The sequence below is a fragment of the Trichomycterus rosablanca genome, chromosome 9 (assembly GCF_030014385.1).
Source record: "Trichomycterus rosablanca isolate fTriRos1 chromosome 9, fTriRos1.hap1, whole genome shotgun sequence".
In the NCBI taxonomy this organism is placed as follows: Eukaryota; Metazoa; Chordata; class Actinopteri; order Siluriformes; family Trichomycteridae; genus Trichomycterus; species Trichomycterus rosablanca.
This window is the reverse complement of record NC_085996.1, coordinates 6,586,111-6,611,786: the sequence shown is the minus strand read 5'-3', so window position 1 is coordinate 6,611,786 and position 25,676 is coordinate 6,586,111. Positions and strand designations below refer to the sequence as shown.

Sequence of the window (25,676 nt, the reverse complement as noted above, 5' to 3'; positions counted from 1 at the left end):
AAAAATAAATGTTTTTTTTTAATAAAATATGTTGTATTTTAATTCGACTTCTGTTGTGTCCAGGACTCAGGAAAAAGAAAATGGGTAAAACTCACCCTATTGTTCAGAAATTGTAATGCCAGGAGGGGATGGTATTCACTGTCAATCAGAGCAACGCTAACCGTGCTTCTGTGTCTGTGGGTTGATGGGTATTGAAGGGGGGCAGTGGGTGATGCAGGACTTTGATTCTACACTAAACTAGAAACAAAAACATTGAAATAATTAATAAGGTGCAGGGGGTAGAATTTTAACAACTGTGATTAAAAGGTGAATTACAGCAGCAGACTGCTTTTATCTCCACATACATAACATCTTGAGATGCTAGCCATTTAGCAAAGGAGTCCTGTTGCCATGGCAGTGCGTGTGTGTGTGTTTGTGTGTGTGTGTGTTGTGTGTAAGTATCAGACGACCCCTGTGGGCTGACGGGTCAAACCCACACAGACATGAAGTCCAGTAAAATCTTCTATTGTTTTATTGGGTCTCAAAATAAGAACCGATCTTTTGCATTCAGGAGTTACATTATATTTCCAAAAGTATGTGGACACCCCTCCTAGCTATTGACTTATTATTATGCTTTAAATTATATGCTTTAAAGTTTTTGGAAACAATTTAAAGAGGACGCTGGTTTAATGAGTTTATTGTAGAGGATCTTCAGAGCCCTTCACAGAGCCCTGATCCAAACCCAGCTGAAAATCTTTTGGATATTTTTACTTGTGTGTGAAGCCCTGTAATGGAATGGTGAGCTGGATGCATTTCGCCTTCTTGCCCAGTGTTTTTTTAGGAGAGGATCTGAACTCACCATGACCCTGATCAGGGTGAAGCTCCTATTGAAGATAAATAAATAGTGATTACAACCAGAAATAATCAATTATGTTACAAATACAAAACAAATATCTATTATAGTCCTGGTTAGTGCACTACAAAGAGAAGATGTGCTACTGCATTGAGACATACCCCATATCACAGTCAAAGCCGCTGTGGTATCGGATCGTGCACCCGGTATATTCTGCACCACTTGAGCTTCCGGTATCTCACACTAAATATATATATATATATAAGAAAGGATTTGCACTGTTCATAAGGAATAAAAATGCGGTGTTGGACTTGCAATAGATAAAAATAAATAGATTGACATCTAAAAAGTTGTAATAAACAAAACTATAATAACGTAAGTGGAAGAAAAAGGACAACAGTAGATGAACGGTATTAAATGTTTTGTTAGGTGGAACAGTGTCATCTAGCGTCAGGATTGAAATAAAAAGCATTTTTAAAAGTGTACATAAAATGTTGCCTAAAAATGTCATGTTTGTGTCTTTGTGAGCAGTAAAGATTATAATCAAGTAAATGGCTGTTTGTGTATGGAATTAGGACTGGAAACATTGTCAGTGGTAGCTTAGCAGTTAATGCACTGGACTGGTATTCATAAGGTTGTTAGCTCAAACCCACCATTGCCAAACTATGCTGTTGGGTCTTGAATTGTATTCTGTGGTAATTGTAAATTTATTTGGATAAAGATGTCTCCAAAATGCTCTAAAATTAATGTAAATGTAAACATGCCAGTTCAGCTCTGTTTCTCAGGTGCTACTTTCAAATCAAATCAAGGTTTATTTGTCACCTACAGTCATACACAGTATAACTGGCAGTGAAATGCTTTTGTGGACTGTTCGGCCACATCAGTAATTACAAAATAGACTTTTTTTTTTTTTTTAATTGAAATTGCAAAAAAGTAAACTTAAATTATAATTTTTAAAAAATAGAAGCAATTCAAAGTGAACCAAGTGTGCAAAAGTGACAGGAAAAGCTGTTTTAACAATATTATGATGAATCTACTTCAATAATGTTTTTGATTTCCATCTTAATTCCATATCTACACTTCTTGTTCCTCGGCCTTTGTCCTGTTCGGTTACGGGGTCGGCTCTCGGCGGATCATGATCCGCATTGATTTGGCACAATTTTTACGCTGGATGCCCTTCCTGACACAACCCTCCCTATTTTATCCGGGCTTGGGACCGGCACTACAATGCACTGGTTTGTGCATCTAGCGGCTATAGGACAATTCAGTGTTTCTAATTAGCCTGGTGGCATGTTTTTGGACTGTGGGAGGAAACCGGAGCACCCGGACGAAACCCATGCGGACACGGGGAGAACATGCAAACTCCGCACAGAAATGACCCCGACCGCCCCACCTGGAGATCGAACCCAGGACCTTCTTGCTGTGAGGCGACAGTGCTGCCCACTAAGCTACCGTGCCGCCCCTTAATTCCATATCTACACTAAGAGAATTAAATCAGAATCATATTTTTCTCATTTCTCTCCTATTTACTCACCCCGACAACACTGCAAATTATGTATTTATTTATTTATTTATTTGTAGCACTCAAAAATCTGTGCATATTTGCTGCAGTACAGCAAACACTTTCTGTTTGTTGGCTTACAAACAGAAGTACAGTACTGGAATACTGCCCACTGGAGAATCTTACAAACAGGCCCTAACTAACCTGTCTGTTATTAACCTGCATGATACACAAACACTGTTACTGGAGCTGATGGGTTTTTACATGTGGTTAACCATGCTTGCACTAGCCACAATCAGCCCACATTTCCCTTTACTGAACGTTAATGTGCCAGCACCCACACAGACCAAATGTTAGTTTTATAAAAGAACTTTCCGAGCCTGGAGTGCGTCGTGTTTCACTATAGATGTTTGTGAGGAGGGCAAAAATGTGTAATAAATATGAACTAGTGCTGTACGGATTGCTGTTATCACAGCCATGGTTATAGGTTGTGAATTTTTCCAAGAAATTGAATATTTACTTTATTTATTTTTGTAGTGAATGGTCGAAATCATAGAAATAAGTGATTAATGAGAGTGAATGCGTTACTCCTGCACATTAGATTGTTTGTCATTTCAACGTGTGTAGATTTAAAAACAGTGTACGGAATACTGATAATACAAGAGGAAACGTTAGCTAATAATGCTAACTACCAACATAATTTTTATAATTATAATCACATGGGGCTGTGCCGTTTGCTCAAGTAAATCTTTATTTGTTTATTATTTTAATAGTGCGTTTTGTTATTAAAACAATTATTTAAATAATTTATACAGTTTATTACTCGTTAATACCCTTAGATTACAGCTTCAGCTCTTTATGTTATATTATAAAGCTTGTTGTATGGATGTGTCACTGTCAGTCAACACAATAAATGATCCAGATCAGGATTTTCATTTATATAATACAGATTCTAATCTAGAATGATTTCCCCCTTGGATTTTATTGTTGGTGAGTGCTATAAATCTCCAGAATAATTCAGATTTCTTTGTTGCTAAACATGGAAAGTCAAGGAACACTGAATAAATACCCATACAATTTGGATGATATTATTTTATATACTCCGCATTCCGTACATTTTGCTCACAAAACCCGTTTCATAGTATAAATGTGGTGTTTTTAATCAGGCAAAACGACAGCAACCCATAGAGGTCTTTGGGGTGCAACATTCCGTAATAGTCCCGATTCGATGCTCCACCACTGAATCTAGCCGTCATCCATACGAGTACGCGGAGACGCAATTGGTTTGGGTCACGTGGTGTGGTGAGTTGCGGACGCGGCGGAACTAGATGTGAAGATGGCGGACGGTGATGAGGCCGAGCAGGACCAGCGCGCTCTGAGCCGCAGTCAGTCCGCCCTGCAGCTGCTCTGTAGCCGCCTGGAGGAGCTCCGCTCGGCGCTGAGAGACGGAGCAGAGCCGCAGCAGCACGAGGAGAGAACCGCCCAGTACTGCCGAGCTTTCTGTCAGGTGAGAGTCAAGCCTGCAGCTGGAAACACACACACACACACACACACACACACACACACACACAGGGTGCAACAATACACAACATGCTGTACAGTAATACTGACTCCTCCACTATTGTCATAAATATAATAACATACAGTGTGTCAGTAAAGCACAATGACACCTACAGCTATGTGCTAATGCTAACCATAACCACCTACTGCAGCAGAATAATCATCCACACATTATTATTACATTAATTATATAAATAATTTATACAGTTTATTGCTCCTTAACACTCTTAGATTACAGCTTCAGCTCTTTATGTTATATTATAAAGCTTGTTGTATGGATGTGCTACTGTCAGTCAACACAATAAATGATCCAGATCAGGATTTTCATTTATTTTTGTGCATTTAGTGTCACTGTGCAGAGTAAATCACACATATAATCCAGATTCTAATCTAGAATGATTTCCTCCTTGGATTTTATTGTTGGTAAGTGCGATAAATCTCCTTTCTTTGTTGTCAAGGAACACAGAATAAATACCCAAACAATCTAGATTATAATCCAGATTTTATTACTGACACTGAGCATTGTCGATTTCATGTACCTTCTAGATTATAGTCCATGTAAATAAACTACGGCACGGTGGCTAAGTGGGTAGCACTGTCGCCTCACAGCAAGAAGGTCCTGGGTTCGATCCCCAGACGGGACGGTCCGGGTCCTTTCTGTGTGGAGTTTGCATGTTCTCCCCGTGTCTGCGTGGGTTTCCTCCGGGTGCTCCGGTGTCCTCCCACAGTCCAAAGACGTGCAAGTGAGGTGAAATGGAGACACTAAATTGTCCATGACTGTGTTTGACATTAAACTTGTGCACAATCTAGATTATAATTCATATTTTATTTACTACTGAGCTTTAGGTGACACTGAACATGGTCAATCTTCTGTATAATCCAGATTATTATCCATATTAATTCATTACTGAGCAATGTAATTATATACTTGGCACAGTGGCTCGGTGGGTAGCACTGTCGCCTCACAGCAAGAAGGTCCTGGGTTCGATCCCCAGACGGGACGGTCCGGGTCCTTTCTGTGTGTAGTTTGCATGTTCTCCCCGTGTCTGCGTGGGTTTCCTCCGGGTGCTCCGGTGTCCTCCCACAGTCCAAAGACGTTCAAGTGAGGTGAAATGGAGATACTAAATAGTCCATGACTGTGTTTGACATTAAACTTGTGCACAATCTAGATTATAATTCATATTTTATTTACTACTGAGCTTTAGGTGACACTGAACATGGTCAATCTTCTGTATAATCCAGATTATTATCCATATTAATTCATTACTGAGCAATGTAATTATATACTTGGCACAGTGGCTCAGTGGGTAGCACTGTCACCTCACAGCAAGAAGGTCCTGGGTTCGATCCCCAGACGGGACGGTCCGGGTCCTTTCTGTGTGTAGTTTGCATGTTCTCCCCGTGTCTGCGTGGGTTTCCTCCGGGTGCTCCGGTGTCCTCCCACAGTCCAAAGACGTTCAAGTGAGGTGAAATGGAGATACTAAATAGTCCATGACTGTGTTTGACATTAAACTTGTGCACAATCTAGATTATAATTCATATTTTATTTACTACTGAGCTTTAGGTGACACTGAACATGGTCAATCTTCTGTATAATCCAGATTATTATCCATATTAATTCATTACTGAGCAATGTAATTATATACTTGGCACAGTGGCTCAGTGGGTAGCACTGTCACCTCACAGCAAGAAGGTCCTGGGTTCGATCCCCAGACGGGACGGTCCGGGTCCTTTCTGTGTGTAGTTTGCATGTTCTCCCCGTGTCTGTGTGGGTTTCCTCCGGGTGCTCCGTTTTCCTCCCACAGTCCAAAGACGTTCAAGTGAGGTGAAATGGAGACACTAAATAGTCCATGACTGTGTTTGATATAAACTTGTGAACTGATGAATCTTGTGTATTGAGTAACTACCGTTTCTGTCATGAATGTAACCAAAGTGTAAAACATGACGTTAAAATCCTAATAAATAAATAAGTAATGATATACTAGTCTATACACTGCACAATCAGCATTATCTATTATATTTATATATATTTTTAACTTGTGGTTAGATGCTACTGCATTTCATTGGCTCTGGTCTTGTTCTCTTCACAGTGTTTGTTTGTTTATTAGGATTTTAACGTCATGTTTTACACTTTGGTTACATTCATGACAGGAACGGTAGTTACTCATTACACAAGATTCATCAGTACACAAGATTATATCCAACACAGTCATGGACAATTTAGTGTCTCCAATTCACCTCACTTGCATGTCTTTGGACTGTGGGAGAAAACCGGAGCACCCGGAGGAAACCCACACAGACACAGGGAGAACATGCAAACTCTACACAGAAAGGACCCGGACCGCCCCCACCTGGGGATTGAACCCAGAACCTTCTTGCTGTGAGGCGACAGTGCTACCCACTTATCTTCACAATGACAATAAAGTTGAATCTAACCAAATCTAAAAGGTGTGCACAGCAAATCACTCAAATCATCCACATTATTAACTTAATGTTGTTGTGATCCCAATCTAGTGCACATTTCTGCAGGTACTGGCATTGAATAAAGATCAGAGTTGAAGCTAGTCCGTGGCTCTCCTCAGCCAGCATGTGGGTGGTGTAAGTGGCGGAGGAATTGTATTGGGGGACTGGAAATGACAAAATGTAAAGACTATGTTTGACGTGCTGATGAGAGACTGAATGTTGGTGTTAGTATTGATGTGTGAGAGTGTTTGCATGTGAGTATTTGAGTTTTGTGTTGTAAGGGTCGACCGATACATGTTTCAGGGTTGATATTAATTATTAGTAATCAATATTTAGGACTTACTAACCTTAATCCTTACAGGGAGAAGTTTTCAGACTGGCAGCCTTTACAGATCACATTTAGTTTGACAGTTCTGCTGTCGGCGTGGCATCACCAGCGTTTCTTTTTATTCTTTATACTGTTAGTGTTGGATTATGACTTTCATTGATTGTGATTATCAGACAGATTTTATTCAGACTGAAACCACATTGAATTTTGCTTTTTGTATTCGAGTTGGTATTTAAGCTCTTGGCATGTGGTTTGAAATTCAATCAGAAGTCAGTTAAAAATAAAACACTTTTTTTTGTGTGGTGATTTTGAAGGCACCAGCAGTCCTGGACTGTATGGAACTGGTCACAGGACTGTATGGAACTGGTCACTGTACTGGCACCCTTATAAACATAAGAAACTCACGTAGCAATAACAAATGATAATGAAGTGATTAGATTAAATTGCGGGGCTGCAAATTTTAAGAATGGGTTGAATTTGTAAAAGCCGATTTTCCACCTGTGTGTGTTTTTTATTTTATTTTCTTTAGTCGTTGGTGGAGTGTGTGAGCGTATGGAGGACGGAAGAGGACCCCTGGGCTGTGTTGGAGAGTTACCGGTTGGCGCTGTTGAGTTTTGCGCAGGCATCTGTGCACCTGTGGCCTGGGAGTGAGAACGTCAGTGTGGTTCTGGAGAGACTTTCACTGTGAGTTACATTACTTTATTTAAAATAATGTGTATATATATATATATATATATATATATATATATATATATATAAGAGCAGCCAATCCACCTTCTACCTGCAGCACCAACTCTACTCAGTCATTCATCTGTGTTTCCTAACATGATTTTAAATGTGTGTGTGTGTGTGTGTAGGAGCTGTGTGGAGGTGCTGCTGTCAGTAGCTGACAGTTCTCCTGATGTATTGTGGGAACAGTTCCACTCCTCTGTACAGGTAACCTATATTGGAGTATGGATACGCCTGCGGGCAGGTAGTGCAGCAGTCTAACGCCCTAGTTCACTTTTATGGAGACCATGTTTGAATCCTAGTGGTGCTTTCGGCCTGGTCAGGATCTACAGGCACAAGTGGGCGTGTCTGAGATGGGAAAGACCATATGATGAATCTCCTCCTTGCTGCTGCAATAGTGCATCTAGTGACTGGTTGAGTTATCAGTAGGAGTCATGGAGGAGTACACCTTGAAGCTCTTTGGAAGAAGCAGCTGTGTCCCTTCTCAGTGGCCCTCAGAGTCATAAAATCAATGTGCAATTGGATAAATCCAAATTTGGGTTGAAGAGGATCAAACTGGGGGACGAAAAAAGCTTCCAGCTGCATCTTGACACGTTTATTTCCTACAGAGAGCCTCTGCACCTCCTTAATGACCCGTACTCCTCCTGTATTCTTCTGCCGCTTCTTTCAGTACCTCGAACAGACCACACAGCAGGAGTCGCTGTTGGAGCAGTAGAGAGGCTATACCTCATCTGCCCTTCCTTCTCTCGGTCATGGCCAGCGTATTAGACTCCTGCACCACCCGAACCCCGTTTTTGTGATTTGTTTTTATTTCCCATAATGTTGTGCCACCTCTTTGTGTCCATCAGCTATAGCATGCCCTAACCTGCTGCTGTTTTATTGCTAGAAAATGTAGCCATAAAGCTTTTCTGTGTTCTTTGTGGTGCAGGCAGCTCATGAGCAGCTGCAGCAGAATGGCGTGTCTCAGCTGCGTCTGCTCTATGCAGCCAGTCAGGAGAAAGGCATGTGGAGCAACACCACGCTACAGAGCATTCTCCGAAATGAGACGCCTCCAGAGGAAAAAGGTGATGCCTAAATCACTTTCTAGTTTTAATATTTGCCGAGGACTCTCTCAAACTCTCGGTACTTTGGTGGTTCTTGTTTGTAGTGCGTGAGTTTCTGGAGCGTGAAGGTCCGGATCTGCTGCAGCTCAGAGTGAAGTTTCTGATTAAAGAAAACAGGATGGAGAAGGCGGCGCTGTTGGCTAAAGCCTGCGCTGATTTTCCTGCTTTTGAGGGAAGTGGAACTCATTTTAAACAGAGTTACCTGGTCTGCTTGTGCTCTTTCGCCCCTCAGGAGACACTGCTGGATGAGGTGAGTAGTGTTACCGCTTTGTAAAACAGTTTTGCCCATTTTCACCTCATGTCACCAAATTGCTATTCACTGGTCGGGGGGGGCTCCATTCCACCTTCCCAATATAAGACTGGGTCATTTGTTACTTTTGAGCACTCTGCCAGCTTGTAGCACCACTGAGACTCAAGCTCGAGACTGCCAGTGGTATTAAACCATCTGAGAACTACTGGGAATCTTGTTATTGAGCTGTTATTAATTGTAAGAAAGTGTTTGTTTCCTCCTCTTTGTTAGTGTTGAAATTTCATTACTGATCACATGTTGTTCTGAATAGCCAATCAGGACTTTGGCATGTTTTTTTCACTGCTTTTGTCCCAGCCTTGCCCCAATTTCCTATTACAATCCTGCCCTGACCAAGGACAAGGGGAGCCTCAGACTAGCACACGCCCTTTTCGACATACATCCAGTCATCACCTTTCCACCATTCTGAGCTTTTAATAGTGCTGGTGGGCAGTGCCGCCCGAGTGCCCCAGATGTGACGGTGTGTTAGCTTTTTGTTAAATTAAACCCAGCTGTAATTATGTAAATCTTTATTTTAAATGCAGTTATCAAAGGTGGACTGTAGAGATGCGCTGGAGATGATCTGTAATCTGGAGGCGGACGGAGACGAGAGAGGAGCGTTTACACTCTGTTCAGGGTTCCTGACCCGGCAGCTCCTGCAGGAGGACTCGTACTGTGCCTGGTGAGTGGCTGGTGAAAAATACGTTTATACTGCCTTATACTACTGAAATTGAATATTAGTGGCCGCTCAGGTGGCTCAGCGGTAAAAACACACGCTGGAACCAGAGCTGGATCTCGAATACATCGTATCAAATCTCAGTTCTGTCTGCCTGCCGGCTAAGGCTGAGCGGCCACATGAACAACGATTGGCCTGTTGTTCAGATAGGGGTGGGGTATTAATAACTGGATAGGGACTCTCTCTCATAACTAATGCAATTACGACCTCTGCTGGCTGATTGATGGCACCTGCACAGAGATGAGGAAAGAGTGCTGTCAGGGTGTGTCTCTCCATACACAACGCTGAGCTGCACTGCTCGTCAAAGTGTAGGTGTTAAGATGCATACGGCTGCTGCCCACGTGTCGGAGGGGGCGTGGGTTAGCTTCGTTCTCCTCGATCAGAGCGGGGATCGGCATTGGTGGAGAGGAGGCATGATGCAATCGAGCAATTGGACGCGCTAAAAGGGAGAAAATGCATAAAGAAAATATATATACAGTGTATCACAAAAGTGAGTACACCCCTCACATTTCTGCAAATATTTTATTATATCTTTTCATGGGACAACACTATAGAAATAAAACTTGGATATAACTTAGAGTAGTCAGTGTACAACTTGTATAGCAGTGTAGATTTACTGTCTTCTAAAAATAACTCAACACACAGCCATTAATGTCTAAATGGCTGGCAACATAAGTGAGTACACCCCACAGTGAACATGTCCAAATTGTGCCCAAAGTGTCAATATTTTGTGTGACCACCATTATTATCCAGCACTGCCTTAACCCTCCTGGGCATGAGCTGCACAGGTTGCTACTGGAATCCTCTTCCACTCCTCCATGATGACATCACGGAGCTGGTGAATGTTAGACACCTTGAACTCCTCCACCTTCCACTTGAGGATGCGCCACAGGTGCTCAATTGGGTTTAGTCCATCACCTTTACCTTCAGCTTCCTCAGCAAGGCAGTTGTCATCTTGGAGGTTGTGTTTGCGGTCGTTATCCTGTTGGAAAACTGCCATGAGGCCCAGTTTTCGAAGGGAGGGGATCATGCTCTGTTTCAGAATGTCACAGTACATGTTGGAATTCATGTTTCCCTCAATGAACTGCAGCTCCCCAGTGCCAGCAACACTCATGCAGCCCAAGACCATGATGCTACCACCACCTTGCTTGACTGTAGGCAAGATACAGTTGTCTTGGTCCTTCTCACCAGGGCGCCGCCACACATGCTGGACACCATCTGAGCCAAACAAGTTTATCTTGGTCTCGTCAGACCACAGGGCATTCCAGTAATCCATGTTCTTGGACTGCTTGTCTTCAGCAAACTGTTTGCGGGCTTTCTTGTGCGTCAGCTTCCTTCTGGGATGACGACCATGCAGACCGAGTTGATGCAGTGTGCGGCGTATGGTCTGAGCACTGACAGGCTGACCTCCCACGTCTTCAGCCTCTGCAGCAATGCTGGCAGCACTCATGTGTCTATTTTTTAAAGCCAACCTCTGGATATGACGCCGAACACGTGGACTCAACTTCTTTGGTCGACCCTGGCGAAGCCTGTTCCGAGTGGAACCTGTCCTGGAAAACCGCTGTATGACCTTGGCCACCATGCTGTAGCTCAGTTTCAGGGTGTTAGCAATCTTCTTATAGCCCAGGCCATCTTTGTGGAGAGCAACAATTCTATTTCTCACATCCTCAGAGAGTTCTTTGCCATGAGGTGCCATGTTGAATATCCAGTGGCCAGTATGAGAGAATTGTACCCAAAACACCAAATTTAACAGCCCTGCTCCCCATTTACACCTGGGACCTTGACACATGACACCAGGGAGGGACAACGACACATTTGGGCACAATTTGGACATGTTCACTGTGGGGTGTACTCACTTATGTTGCCAGCTATTTAGACATTAATGGCTGTGTGTTGAGTTATTTTCAGAAGACAGTAAATCTACACTGCTATACAAGCTGTACACTGACTACTCTAAGTTATATCCAAGTTTCATGTCTATAGTGTTGTCCCATGAAAAGATATAATGAAATATTTGCAGAAATGTGAGGGGTGTACTCACTTTTGTGATACACTGTATATATATATATATATAAAAAAGCTTTATTAGTGAACAAAACGTCCCAATCACTACATCTTTAAGGTGAGACATGGTAGCAGCATTTTTGGATTTTGGTCCCATCAGTAATTGTTTTCAGTTTTTTGAATAATGGGCCAGTTTATATACAACCCCTGGCAAAAATTATGGAATCACCACTCTTGGAAGATGTTCTTTCAATTGTTTAATTTTGTAGAAAAAAAATAAATCACAGACATGCCACAAAACTATCATTTCTCAAACTGTCAACCCTCTGGCATTAAGAAACAATAAAAAAAGAAACAAATATAATAGTTGTGGTCAGTCACAATTGCTTTTTTTTAGATCAAGTAGAGGAAAAAAATATGGAATCACTCAAATCTGAGGAAAAAATTATGGAATCATTAGAAAACACTGCACCATTATTACTTTGTTGCACCACCTCTGGCTTTTATAATGGTTTAAACTCTCTGAGGCATGGAGTTAACTAATGACAAACAGTATTCTTCATCAATCTGCCTTCAACTGTCTCTTATTGCTGTTGCCAGATCAGCTTTGCAGGTTGGAACCTTGTCATTGACCATTTTCTTCAATTTCCACCAGAGATTTTTAAATGGATTGAGATCCGGACTATTTGCAGGCCATGCCATTGACATTATATGTTTTCTTGAAGGAAAGTTTTCACGTCCTTTGCCCTATGGCAAGATGCATTATCATCTTGAAAAATGAAGTCATCATCACCAAACATCCTTTCAACTGATGGAATAAGAAAAGCGTCCAAAATTTCAATGTGGACTTTGGCATTTATTGAAGACCATCTCCCCTGTGCCTTTACCCGACATGCAGGCCCATATCATCAACAACTGTGGAAATTAACATGTTTTCTTTAGGCAGTTATCTTCATAAATTTCATTGGACAGACACCAAACAAAAGTTCCAGCATCATCACCTTGCCCAATGCAGATTCGCGATTCATCACTGAAGATCACTTTTATCCAGTCACCCACAGTCCACGATTGCTTTTCTTTAGCCTACTTTAACCTTGTTCTTTTCTTTTTAGGTGTTAATGGTGGCTTTTGTTTGGCTTTTCTGTATGTAAATCCCATTTCTTTTAGGTGATTTCTTACAGTTCAGTCACAGACATTGACTCCACTTTCCGGCCACTTGTTTCTCATTTGTTTTGTTGTGCATTTTCTGTTTTCAAGACATATTGCTTTAAGTTTTCTATCTTGATGCTTTGATGTCTTACTTGGTCTACCAGTATGCTTCCCTTTTACAACCTTCCCATTTTGTTTGTACTTGGTCCAGATTTTAAACACAGCTTACTGGGAACAACCAACATCTTTTGCGACATTCCACAATGATTTATCTTCTTGAAGGAGTTTTATAATCCTCTCATTTGTTTCAACTGACATATCTTGTGTTGGAACCATGATTCATGACAATCTGCTTTGTGCAACAGCTCTCCGAGGTGTGAGCACTCTTTTTAAACTGAAGAATAATTAGCAAATCTAATCTGCTGCAGATGTTTTGTTTTTAAACTGCAAATTACAGAGTGATTCCATAATTTTTTCCTCAGATTTGAGTGATTCCATATTTTTTTCCTCTACTTGATCTAAAAAAAAGCAATTGTGACTGACCACAACTATTATATTTGTTTCTTTTTTTTATTGTTTCTTAATGCCAGAAGGTTGACATTTTGAAAAATGATAGTTTTGTGGCATGTCTGTGATTTATTTTTTTTCTACAAAATTAAACAATTGACAGAACATCTTCCAAGAGTGGTGATTCCATAATTTTTGCCAGGGGTTGTAGACACGTCTTTGGTCAAAAATTATAAAAACAACCTTTTTTTTTTTTTTTTTTTTTTAAATACAAAGTTTGCGACTGCATTTTTCCTGTATCACTGGAAAGCTTGATTACTGTGGATTCCAATTTGCGTGTCTGTAAACGTCCACTTTCTCTGTAATGTTGTCTTATTACACGCCGTCCTCTTTAATTTATACACCAATGAGCCAGAACATTCACACAAGCCACCTAATGTAATGGGGAAACAGCTCTGACCTGCAGAGGCATCTAAAGGTGTTTTGTGGTACCAAATCTGGTACCAGATGTTAGCAGCAGCTTCAGCTTCCCTACATTGCCTTGTGGCTCCATCTATTCCGCAGGTAAACAATGCTCACATGCCTGGCCGTCCACATGATTTTGGAGAAAACGGGACGTCCAGTTCTAACGATCTGGTCTTTTTCAAAGTCCATCAGGTCTTTATGCTGATCAGATCTGCTGCGTTTAACATAGGAACTATGAGGAACTACTATCAGCCTAATCTAATAAGAGGTCACGCTCACATTCACAAGTGCTACAGATTCAGACGTTGCTTTTGTTTTGGTTCATCAGTGTATAAACATTGTTACAGATAAGCATTCAGGCAAAAATGACACAGAATGATCGGATGAAAGCTTTGCTATGTAATTCAGTTCTGTAGTGAAATGTGTGGATGATCTGATGATCTGATCTTTCCCAGGGAACTGACTCTCTTCTGGAGTAAACTGCTGAAGAGGTTAGAATCTTCAGAGCAGAGCTTTCTGGAAAGATGTCAGAAGATGTCGGTGCTTGCTAAAACTGTGGTCCACCTGCTATTCTTCATTAAAGTGATCCAGTCCGAGGTGAGTGCTTCCCCCTGAACTTGCTTCCTAGCTGGATTTGTATATCATGGCAGTCCCGAGTCAAAAATATACGGACAGCAACTTAGATAATTGTGGTGATGTGGAAAGTGTCATAGTGGCATTTAAGTTTGTAGTGGGGCTCTTAATCCCTCATTACTGATTATGATCGACTAAAACTTGTGTCCATATTTATAGGGTTAGTTTAACTGCACCCATTAATGCTTGGATGTAATCAGAAAACCATCACAAAAACAGCTCTAGTGTGAATGAGAAGCTTCAACATGGGTAACAATGTACACAGTCAAGTAAGCTTTACTTTGTTGTGGGCGGGGAGGCACGGTGGTTCTCCCCGTGTCCGCATGGGTTTCCTCCGGGTGCTCCGGTTTCCTCCCACAGTCCAAAGACGTGCAAGTGAGGTGAATTGGAGACACTGAATTGTCCAAGACTGTGTCGGATATAAACTTGTGAACTGATTAATCTTGTGTAATGAGTAACTACCGTTCCTGTCATGAATGTAACCAAAGTGTAAAACATGACGTTACAATCCTAATGAACAAACAAACTTTGCTGTGGGCAGAGACACCCCAGGACCTCAAATCTGTACCAAAGTCTGTTGACAAAGAAAAGTAAGAGCTTGTATGAGCTTGTATCATGATTAACTATCTCTAAGCCCATGGCATTATCAAGCTGGCTTGACTGTGAACAGTGACGTCTGTGTTTGGGATGCTTTCATGTCAAATTCATTGCATATGTTTATTAATATTTTTTATTTGATGGTTCTTGGATTACTTAGTCATTCCAACTAATCTTTGTTCACCAAAAGACGAGGGCTTGGGGTTATTTTTTAGAAAACTTAAGAAAGAACACCGCCCAGTCACAACAGTTAGTTACATATACAGGTAGGTGGAACTAGTGCACCAAAGACAGCGCTTGAATGAAGTTCGCATCATAAAAAACAGCAATCATGCAAATTAAGTTTTAAAATTTGAATAATTCAATGGTGAATCTAGTTTGGAGTGCATCATAATACTTTAAGGCACTTGTGTTTCAGATATTTAGTATAGATGCAGTTTTCCAGAATGGATCAGATCCAGCTTTTGTTCACCAGATCTTTTTGCTCCAATAAATGTTAAATCTATTCTTTAAAATTCATGTCTCCCTATCCCGGGAGAGTCCAACCCTGAATGCGTGGATGGATATCACATTGGGAATTTATCGAATGGAGAGGATGACAGCATTCTTAAATTTAAAGTTTGAACAATTTGACTCATCTTGGGAAAAATGGGTTAATTATGTGACACCCCTCAGACCTGACTTTATTTTCACAGACTAATATATGTTATATATAAAAATTCAATCCCTAATTGTACATAGTTCATTTAGAAGTACTTTTATTATTATTGTCGCTATTATTGTTGTTTTCTTCCCTCCACGGATGGGAAGAGAGGGATAGAGAAAGGGAATGTTGAAAAAATGTATAAAAAACTAAAAAAAACTGTCTGTATTCAAAATATTGTGATGTTAAGTATCAATAAAAAAATTCATGTCTCCCATCCCATTGAACTGTATCAATGTCATTTGTAAAAATTTTTTTTTTTTAATCCTATTTTTCTCCCTGCAGCTGGACAAGACTGGATTACCCACTTGCATTGAGATGTGCATACGTGCCCTCCGTATGGAGTCTTGCGAGGGGGCAAACAAGACCACCATCTGCAAAACCATCTCATGCCTTTTGCCCTCTGATCTGGAGATAAAACGGGCCTGCCAGCTAACAGAGTTCCTCCTGGAGCCGACGTTGGAATCGTATTATGCCGTGGAAACCCTGTACAACGAGCCAGACCAGAAGCTTGAGGAAGAGAACCTTCCAATACCGAACTCTTTACGCTGCGATGTTCTTCTCGTCTTTAAAACCCAGTGGCCCTTCGATCCTGAATTCTGGGACTGGAAAACGCTAAAACGCCATTGCTTGGGGTTGATGGGTGAGGAGGCATCGATTGTGTGTTCCATCGATGAGCTGAACGATGATCCTCTCGCAGGCATGGACCTGGAGGAGTCTGGTTCGGCTCATGAGGAGTTCAAGGACGTTTTCGAATACTTTTTAGACACTACGAATGAACTCAATGAGATCTCGGACCAGAAGCAGAAAAACCGGGAAGTGAAAAAGTTGAGAGAGAAAGGGTTCGTGTCTGCCAGGTTCAGAAACTGGCAAGCGTACATGCAGTATTGTGTTTTGTGCGATAAGGAGTTTCTCGGCCATAGAATAGTGCGGCACGCACAGACTCACTTGAAGGACGGCCGGTACAGCTGTCCAATTTGTACAGAGACGTTCGAGACGAGAGAGACTCTCGAGCCGCACGTCGCGCTGCATGTCAAGCAGTCCTGCAAAGAGCGCCTGGCTTCCATGAAAACCTTTAAGCAGTTAGCAAGTGCGAAAACTGATGTGCCGGTTACAGCCAAAAGTGGAGAAAACCCAGCAAAAACGAAAGCAAAAACTGGCTATGGAGGCGGTTTGAACAACAAGGGTGTGCTGGGTTCTCAGTCTGGTGTTGGAGTCAATGGGAACGAGGGAAATATTTGCCCTGTTCCAAACTGCAGGAAGGGATTCAAGTACTTCCGGAATCTGATCGCCCACGTTAAGGATCACGGGGAGGTTGAAGAGGCGAAGCGCTTTCTTGAAATGCAGAGCACAAAGATCGTTTGTCAGTATTGTCGCCGTCACTTTCTTAACGTCAATCACCTCAACGACCACCTGCAGGTCCACTGTGACGCCAAGCCTTATACCTGCATTCAGCTAAACTGCAGAGCTAGCTTCGACACCAACGCTGAGCTGCTTGTGCACAGCAAAGAGCACCCGGTCTTCAAGGCCAAATGCATGTTTCCAGGCTGTGGAAAGGTGTTCAGCGAGGCTTATAGACTCTATGACCACGAGGCACAGCATTACAAAACATTCACCTGTAAAGTGCCTGGCTGTGGGAAGGTCTTTCATACTCAGTCTCAGTTAGATTTGCATGAGGAGAGCCATAATGCTAAGCCGGAGGAACCACAGACCACCAAGGAAGGACATACTCATGATTCAGACCCTCAACCAGACCATTTCAGGCCATCAATTAAACATGAGATTGAGGAAGACATTCTTCCAGGGCCTTCAGTAGGCAACTTTGAAACCATGCCTACTGATCACCTTTTGGGTCTGATGAAAGTGAAACACTCTGTTAAGAACATGCTTAATGCAGGTAGTCTAGATCCTACACATGCGTTTGACCCAGGAACCCCTAGTACTGAACCACCTGGTCCAAGCCTTACGCTGCAGAGGAACCTGCAAATGGATAGCCAGCCAATAGAACCTTCTGCAAACCCCATGTACTCTCCTGCCAATCCCATCCACCCTCCGCCTAGCCCCATCCACCCTCATCCTGCCAACCCTATGCACTCTCCCGCCAACTCCATCCACCCTTCGGCCAGCTCCATCCACCCTCATCCTGCCAACCCTATGCACTCTCCTGCCAACTTCATTTACCCTCCGGCCAGCCCCATCCACCCCTCCGTCAACCTCAGCCACCCTTCTGCCAACCCCAGCCACCCTTCTGCCAACCCAATGCAATCTCCCACCAACCTCATGCACCATTCTGCAAACCTTATCCACCCTCCCGCCAACCCGATTCACACTCCGACCAAACTCAACCACTCTCACGTCAATCCCATCCACCCCTCCGCCAACCCCATGCATCGTCTTACCAACCCCATGCACCATCCTGCCAATCCCATGCACCCTCCCGCCAATCCCATGCAATCCCCCGCCAGCCCCCTTCACCCTCCTGCCAACCCCATCCTTCATCCTCCGGTCAGCCCCCTTCACCCGCCGATCAGCCCTCATCACCCTCCCGCCAACCCCATCCTTCCTCCAGCCAATCCCATCCACCATCCTGCCAGTCTGATACATCCTCCTGCCAATCCATTACAATCTTCAATCAATCGTCCAATGCCTCACCTGAATGAACCTAAACAAGAGGATTCCTTGTTGGATGTCTTAATGAGTGACCCAATGCTTTCTCCACCATGCCTTGTTCCTCCAGCGCCCTCTTATCAAAGCATTCTTGAGGACTTGCAGCCCGTACCCTCAGGAGATGTTTTACAAGCTCAAATGCAGACGGCTGTTGCTCAAGGTCATACCCAGCCGCTGTACAATAATGAAACTTCTGCATACGGACAATATGATTCAAACCCCATGTCCCAGATTCAAGCTCCGTACCAAGTTCAGTACAGTAATAACGTTGTACCTGTAACACACACTGCTCATAATGTGGCACCAGTATTACCAGTGTCGCAAAGGCTTCCTCCACAAGTCACTCCCTTTCCTGTCAACAGACAGGTCTCGGAGAGCAGACCAGTACAGCCAGTGCAGTCAAACACTGGGCCGGTTGCAGAGGAAAAAGAGAGATATAAATGTGCTTATGAAACCTGTTCTCGTGACTACAGCAATTATAGGAGTCTAACCAAGCACATGAAAGCTGCTCACTGTGATTTTTATACGCAGTGGAAACTAGCAAAAAGAAACAATAAGGTACCACCCATTACAAGCAGACCTGTGTCCATGAATGGAAACTCGCAATCAGTTGCACCCTTTCACAATCAGGTGGCTCAAAGCATTCAAACTCCTGCAACACAAATGCAGAACCCTACCGATCAGCACCAGTACTCAGTAAGCTGCCCAAACCCAAATTCCACTTATCATGCTATGCCATCCCACATAGGAGCTTCTACTAGCCAACCTTTTCCCAATCAAATGGAGAACATTTTGGATCCCATTGTACTCTCGCAGCTAGGAAGCTCAACAAATCAGTCTCATGAAACCCCCCACCGTACATGGAATACTGTACTGATGAATGATTCACTTCAACAGGCTTACCATTCGCAAGCAAGGAACATGGATGTCATGTCCAGTGCTCATTCCTCTATCCTAATGAACACAGCTACACAAGGCCAGGAGCCCAATACCCGTCATGAAGGAATGGCCTATTCTGCTCTTCAGCATCAGAATAATCCCCCTGGTCAATATATCCAGACCCAAACGGACACCCAACCAATTGGAAATCCGGCCAGAACGGGCCATACCGGTGATTCATCTGCAGGTTCTTACATTCAGCAACCAGAAAGCAATTCTGTACCTGTGGTCAAGCACACCGAGTGTATAATAAAACTGGAGAGAAACCCAAGTTTAGATTCGCCACCTCTACCACAAAATGCATCTCCTACAGTTGTGAATTCTCAGAAGACTAAAGATGACTCTGGTAGATCCACACAAGACGGTGAAGTAAAGAAGCGTAAACGAAGCAACAGAACGAAGTGGCCCGCCATAATCAGAGATGGGAAATTCATTTGCTGCCGGTGCTTTAGAGAGTTCCAGAGTCCTAAATCTCTTGGAGGACATCTGTCTAAACGTGCCATCTGCAAACCCTATGATGAAACCGTCCTCAGTGCAGACCTTCCCACTTCATTCCTTGATCTTCTGAACTCCCCTCACCTCACAAATTCTCCTCAGTCCTCACCTTCTCACATGGATTCCAACCAAGCTTGGCCTTCAGTGAGTAAAGGTCCTCTCGACCCAAAACTATTTCCAAATGTCACGTTTCTACACACTAATGATTCTGAATATGCCAACAATAACAATAAGCAGAGCAGTGAGACCCGTAAACAAGGTGAAGCAAATCCCATCGAGTCTGTTGGTGTAATTCAGCAGACCTTCGCAGAATCCTCCGTGTCTTACCCGCAAGATGGACAAAGCAGTGTGATTCAACACACAGGAAACATTAAGGAAAAGAACAATCAGATAAATCAAGTTCATTATACTCAGCCCCAGCCTGGCAAACCTTCTGTAAATGAGAGTGCTCCCGAAGATTCGCTTTTGTCTTGTTTGCTAGATGAAGATCGCTCTCACACATTTAATGAAGTTCCTACTGACCATGTTGGAAGAATCCTGCAGGCCAAAACACTAAATAAGATAAAGGAGATCCAAGAAAAATCTACAATTACAAACACTACTGGATTGTCCAATGACGGGCTTCTGGCTGCAATGGCTAGTCTGGCTCAAAATCTTGTCTCTGAAAAGAGTGTCAAGGAAAAACTTCGTGAGCAGATATTAGCTGGAGATTTCCACAAAAGAAACACTTCAGGACAAGGTCAAGGTTTTGAAAACGTACATTTGCAAAGCTCTGCTGCTTCTAGTCCTGTGATGAATATTCCTCAACAAACATTAAATGTAATTCAGATGACTCCTCAAAGAAATGAACCTCCTGGAAATAGTGCCGGACGTTCCTCAGAACATGATGTCCACAGAGTCGGTGTTGCCCCTGATAATACCTCCCCAGAAATGTTCTTGGCAGGTGGTTCTAATGACAGTGCAACACATGAAAATCTCACCAACCCACAAATACAACAAGAGGATGAAATAACGGCTATTCAGAGAGCCCTTGAAAGACTGGACTTGGATAAAGAAATCAGTGAAGATGAGCAGTCCACCACGGACCTTACAGAAAACCCTGGAGCATCCAGGACCCTAGATTCAAACTCTGTTCTAGGGAATAGAGGCTATGGCTGTGACATCGATAAGTGTGGTTACAGAGCAATGACGAAGGATGCCCTGTTCAAACATCTCATCAGGCAGCATAACTACACCGATGACATGCTGAACCAGTTCCGGAAAGAGCAGTTTAACCTTGCCCCTTTCACTTGTCAGCTCTGTCCTAAGACCTTCACCAGAAACTCAAACCTCAGAACCCATTATCAAACCAACCACAATTACTCAATGGAGCAGATAGTGAGGATGGGAATCACACGTCCATACAATCGAAAAACCTTAGAGGGGGATCAAAGCCCTTGTCCTACTGATTCTTTGGTGCGAAAGGAAATCTCAACTGGTGTACCTGTAAAATCAGAATACAACCATCATTTTGAACAGCAGCCACCCGCTTCTTATTTTGGCTCTAGTATGGACACCCTGCAGAGATCAGAGGCAGCACCCCCTCAAAGTCAGACTGCAATGCAACCGTCAGTAATTAGGCATGTCCCTTCTGCGATCCCTACTCCAGACATGGTGCAGGATGGGCCAAGACTCTCTGTGCCCGGCCAGCCCACATATGCAATGCCTACTGGAAGGGCATTGCCTACAGGTGCACCACTTATGGCACAGAATCAATCTTTTACTGTGCAGATGGGTAATCTTTTAGCAGAGAAGCCCAAACTTGGAAGACCTAAACTGCAGAAACCAAGAGAAATGATCAAAAAGCCCAAAGAAAAGAAGATGGGTGTTGATGATGTTTTCAGCCCCTACCGACCTTACCGTTGTGTTCATCAGGGCTGTGTGGCCGCCTTTACGATTCAGCACAATTTGATTCTCCATTACAAAGCAGTCCATCAGTCTGCTCTTCCCAAATTTGATGCTAATGATGACGAGGAGCATATAGAGGAAGAGGAAATTGAAAACAATGAAGAAGAGGATCTGCCCGAGGGAGAGGTCACTGAGGTGACAGAGTTGCGGTGTCAAGTCAAAGACTGCTCTCGAATATTTCAGGTCGTTACAGACCTGCTGCAGCATTACCTTCAGCTACACAAGCTAAAAATTCACAAAGCAGGTGCCATGATGTCCGGTCTGAATTTGGGCAGGTTTCAATGTGACCAGCCAAACTGTGAGGTCACCTTCACTGCTATCTGGAAGTACATCAGCCATGTCGACAACGATCATAAAGAGAAAAAGGTCTCCAAAGTTCAGCCTATCGATGGAGTGTTCCATTGTGAAGTCGAGGGTTGCAACCTCGGGTATTCCACGCGGTCCAATCTTCTGCGCCATGTCATGAAAAAGCACGATGAACTTTACAAACTCGAACTACTGAATGCAAAGCGCAGTGCAAATGGTGTTAGGCTCGGTCGACCTCCCAAAAATTATACCTTCCTTGAGAAAGAGAATAGAGAAGTTAATAAGAAACCCGTGCCAAAGCCTGTTCAGAAGGGGGCTGAGAAAAAGAAAAAGGAGCAGAAGAACCACTGGACGAAATACGGGAAGCCCATTTTAAAATCGCAGGAGGAGGCGTCTGCGATGTGCACCAAGAAGTTCCCACTGCAGTACCCTTGCATGATTAAAGGCTGCGAGACTGTAACTGGGTCGGAACGGAATCTGATGAAGCATTATGTCCAGCACGGCCTGCCGAAACAGGACTTGGAGGAGCAGAGGAGCAATTACATATTCTGCAAGAAAATGCCTCGCTCAAAGTACAAACATTTAGCATCAAAGAGCGACGACTCGGACGAGAGCTCTTTTGAGGTGTCCGAGAACGAGGATGCTGTGGACAGTGCGCCCAGCGAGTCCGAGTTGTCAAAACCGACGTCTGAAAAGGAGAGTACTGAGGATACAGAAGTTTCGGATGGCAAATTATTCACTGACGTAAGCTCTGATAGCTCTGTAGTTGTCAAGCGAAAGAAAGGACGTCCACGCAAAGGGGAGCGAGTCCGAGAGAAACCTGTGGTACGCAAGAGAACAACGAGGTTAAGTGCTATACAGAGTTTCTCTGAGAACTTCACAGATAACTCTGATACTTCTTCCAGTGCCACGTTGACACAACATCAGCCCCCTGAGCAAGACCCCGTGCTGACCTCATTTACGCCAATGGGCTTTGAGATGTCCTTTCTCAAATTCCTGGAGGAATCCAGGAAGTCCCCTGAAAAGAGGAAAGCGCCCGAAAAAGTGGACGTTGTTCCACGCAAGAAAATCCTCCCGGTGCAACTAAAGACGGCCACTGTCGTGTGCAGCAGGATCAATCCTGATAAGCACACCAGAGGAACGGTGAAATATGTGGAATTTAAGAACCCGCAGAAACTAACCTCTCTGAGAAATGTGACGTTCGAGGTGCAAAGAAGTTTATCAAATGTATTCGAACATTTGCTTAAGCAGCTCCATGACATGCGGCCCGCGGTGGTTATTAAAAAAGAAAGTGTGATTAATATTAAGGGGTAGTGCTGAGGCCCTGAGCGCATGGTCAGTGAGCTGTTTAGATGTAAAATGAGAAGTGTATGTTGGTCTTTGACCTTTATGGTATTTGTTGGCTGGCACCTGGTGGTTTTTAAAAGTCCTGTGTGTATTAAACCTGTTTTGTAGTGATGAACTTAAAGAGCAGATATTAATGATATACCTCTAAAGCATGCTCATCCATCTACATGGGAAAAGTACTTTTAAAGCTAGATTTTCATTTCAGAGGCTCCTATAGGACAATGAATTTGCCTCTGTACCAGTTGGACTGGAGAACCTGTAGTGCAGTGGTGACCTGTAGATGGTGACCCGGTTTTAGTCGTCTTCATCTTGTATTATAAATTTAAAATCGTCTATAATGTTGTGTAATCTGTGTGGACATACCTGACGTTCTGGATAAATTACTGCCACCAGCAGTCTGTACCCTAAACAACCAAGACCAATTTATTACAGCTTGCCTTTTTTTTTTTTAATCTGTGTGGTTGTCCTTATTTTATAAACTGACTTGATCGTGGTGCTGACTGATTACTTTTTCTTGAAGCGTTTATGTAAGATTTATATTCCAGTTTTGCAACTGAACAGTGACCATTAATAAACACTACCAACAGTACTGGAGACGAGTTTCCCTGAGAGGCAATTTTTTTGTTGACCTCATGGTCACCCCAAAAATATCTTCCATTTAAAGTGGTGAGCCAAAATATGAAAACCACCCCTAAAATGTGCATAGTAATACATAAGAAGCATTGTTCCATGCGAGGGTGAGGGATATATTAGATCTTGGACTAATGGTAGTACCTCGTAGTTCATGTATTGAATGCAGCAGATCTGATCAGCACAAAGACCTGAGGGACTTCGATAAGGATTAGATCGTCCCGACCAGACAGCTGGGTTGAATATGTCCCAAACAGCAAGGGGTGTCACAGGCAGTCGTGGCGAGTACTCACCAACAGTAGTCAGAGGACGGGATGAGCCACCAAACACTTACATGAAGGCTATGGAGTCTGCTACGAACCAACAGAAGATCAAGTGTGGATTAAACTGCAGATGATTTTTATCCTGGTGATGAGGTGAATGCATTGTGTACCTGAAGTAGAGATGCACTGTAGGACGATTCACTTTGGAAGAAACAACGTCCTTGTACCTGATACCACAGGACTCCTCCAGATGTCTTAGCGGGTCAGAGCTGGTTCGACAGCAAGCAGGTGGTTTTAATGTTCTGGCTGATTTAATAACAGATAACAGCAACAATTGTATTATTTTAGATCATAACCAACCCACAAGTGGTCCTTGTGTGGATACTGGTGATTTAAGTCCTTGTATACACTGTATATCTTCAGGGCTTGTAAGTACTTTTAATTTAGTCCCACACAATGATGTGCTGCAAAATATATTTATTATACAATATTAATACATTAGCTTACATGCTGTATTTTATATTCTTATCTTTAACATGCTGTCCACAAAAAACAATAATAATGCAATGCAATAATTTATGTTGTCAGTACTTTGGTACAAACCAGCTCCTGTCTGCTCAAAACTGGCTGATCTACAAAAGTCAAAAGTGCCTTAAAGGTCAACAAAGCATGGATGCAAACATACAACAGCATTTGTCTGATTCTAGGATTGCTTGGGGTGCCAAAACTTCTGGAGCTGATTGTATGTCAATTAATGCTGAATATTGCAGAATAAGCAGGGCTAACAGTTCTCAGACTTGCAACCACCTAAACAGAACCAGACATTTATCTGTGACGGTGGTGCAAAAGTATCTTCTGTTAATACTTTTCTTCTTAGTAATAGTTTGGTATGTTTTCTCGTGCGGTAGTTTTTAAAGGTTTTGTCTTGAAACCACAAACCTCTTTTTTAATCATCTGACTTGACAGCATACTGTCATGTTTAACCTCCTGGGTAGTAGGAGCTAAGACACAACCATTATACGGCTTTATTTTTAAGTGCAATGCGAAAATAATAATAAAATAAATGCTGTCTGTGTATGTCAGCCTTTCAGATCCTACATAAGCCACAGACACAAAAGAGCAGCCAATCTGTGTAGGGATTTAAGGGGAAGAGAGGAAGAAATGCGTCCACACACACAAGTTCAGTTTCTGTTCGGTGAAAGAGTACAGGTTTATAAACATGATCTGGATGTCTTTTAAGATTGTGTTTTAAGATGCCTCTTAAGCGCATGTTGTGGGTGCTCCATTTCATTATTGACTTGGCACATGAAGCTGTATCTTCTATATTCTGATAGCACTGACAGTTAGTGGTTTGTTCTTATTGTCATTGGTTTTATACAGGCCCATACCAGTGGATGCTCATGTGGAAACAGACCCACTTGTGGAGGGGTCCTCATGACTTTTATTGGCCTTTTTGGACCCTTCGTTCCACCTTTTAACCCCAGCT

The 25,676-nt window shown here is 42.8% G+C and overlaps 1 protein-coding gene across 1 annotated transcript; it reads left to right on the top strand.

Moving 5' to 3' along the window:
- Positions 1 to 3,669: 3,669 nt before the first annotated feature.
- Positions 3,670 to 23,896, top strand: znf292b (zinc finger protein 292b). Its single transcript, XM_063001753.1, has 8 exons — positions 3,670 to 3,840; positions 7,214 to 7,368; positions 7,542 to 7,620; positions 8,342 to 8,477; positions 8,561 to 8,766; positions 9,348 to 9,484; positions 14,119 to 14,260; positions 15,882 to 23,896. The coding sequence occupies exons 1-8, from the start codon at positions 3,670 to 3,672 to the stop codon at positions 23,262 to 23,264; spliced, it is 8,409 nt and encodes a 2,802-aa protein (XP_062857823.1). The 3' UTR covers positions 23,265 to 23,896.
- The last annotated feature ends 1,780 nt before the right edge of the window (positions 23,897 to 25,676 follow it).

What these genes read in the sequence shown, in the direction of transcription:
- znf292b (XM_063001753.1), top strand. Translation starts at nt 3,670, where the DNA reads ATGGCGGACGGTGATGAGGCCGAGCAGGACCAGCGCGCTCTGAGCCGC. An exon ending in GTTCTGGAGAGACTTTCACT is followed by an intron (nt 7,369 to 7,541) that starts GTGAGTTACATT and finishes GTGTGTGTGTAG; the next exon opens with GAGCTGTGTGGAGGTGCTGC. An exon ending in AGGAGACACTGCTGGATGAG is followed by an intron (nt 8,767 to 9,347) that starts GTGAGTAGTGTT and finishes TTTTAAATGCAG; the next exon opens with TTATCAAAGGTGGACTGTAG.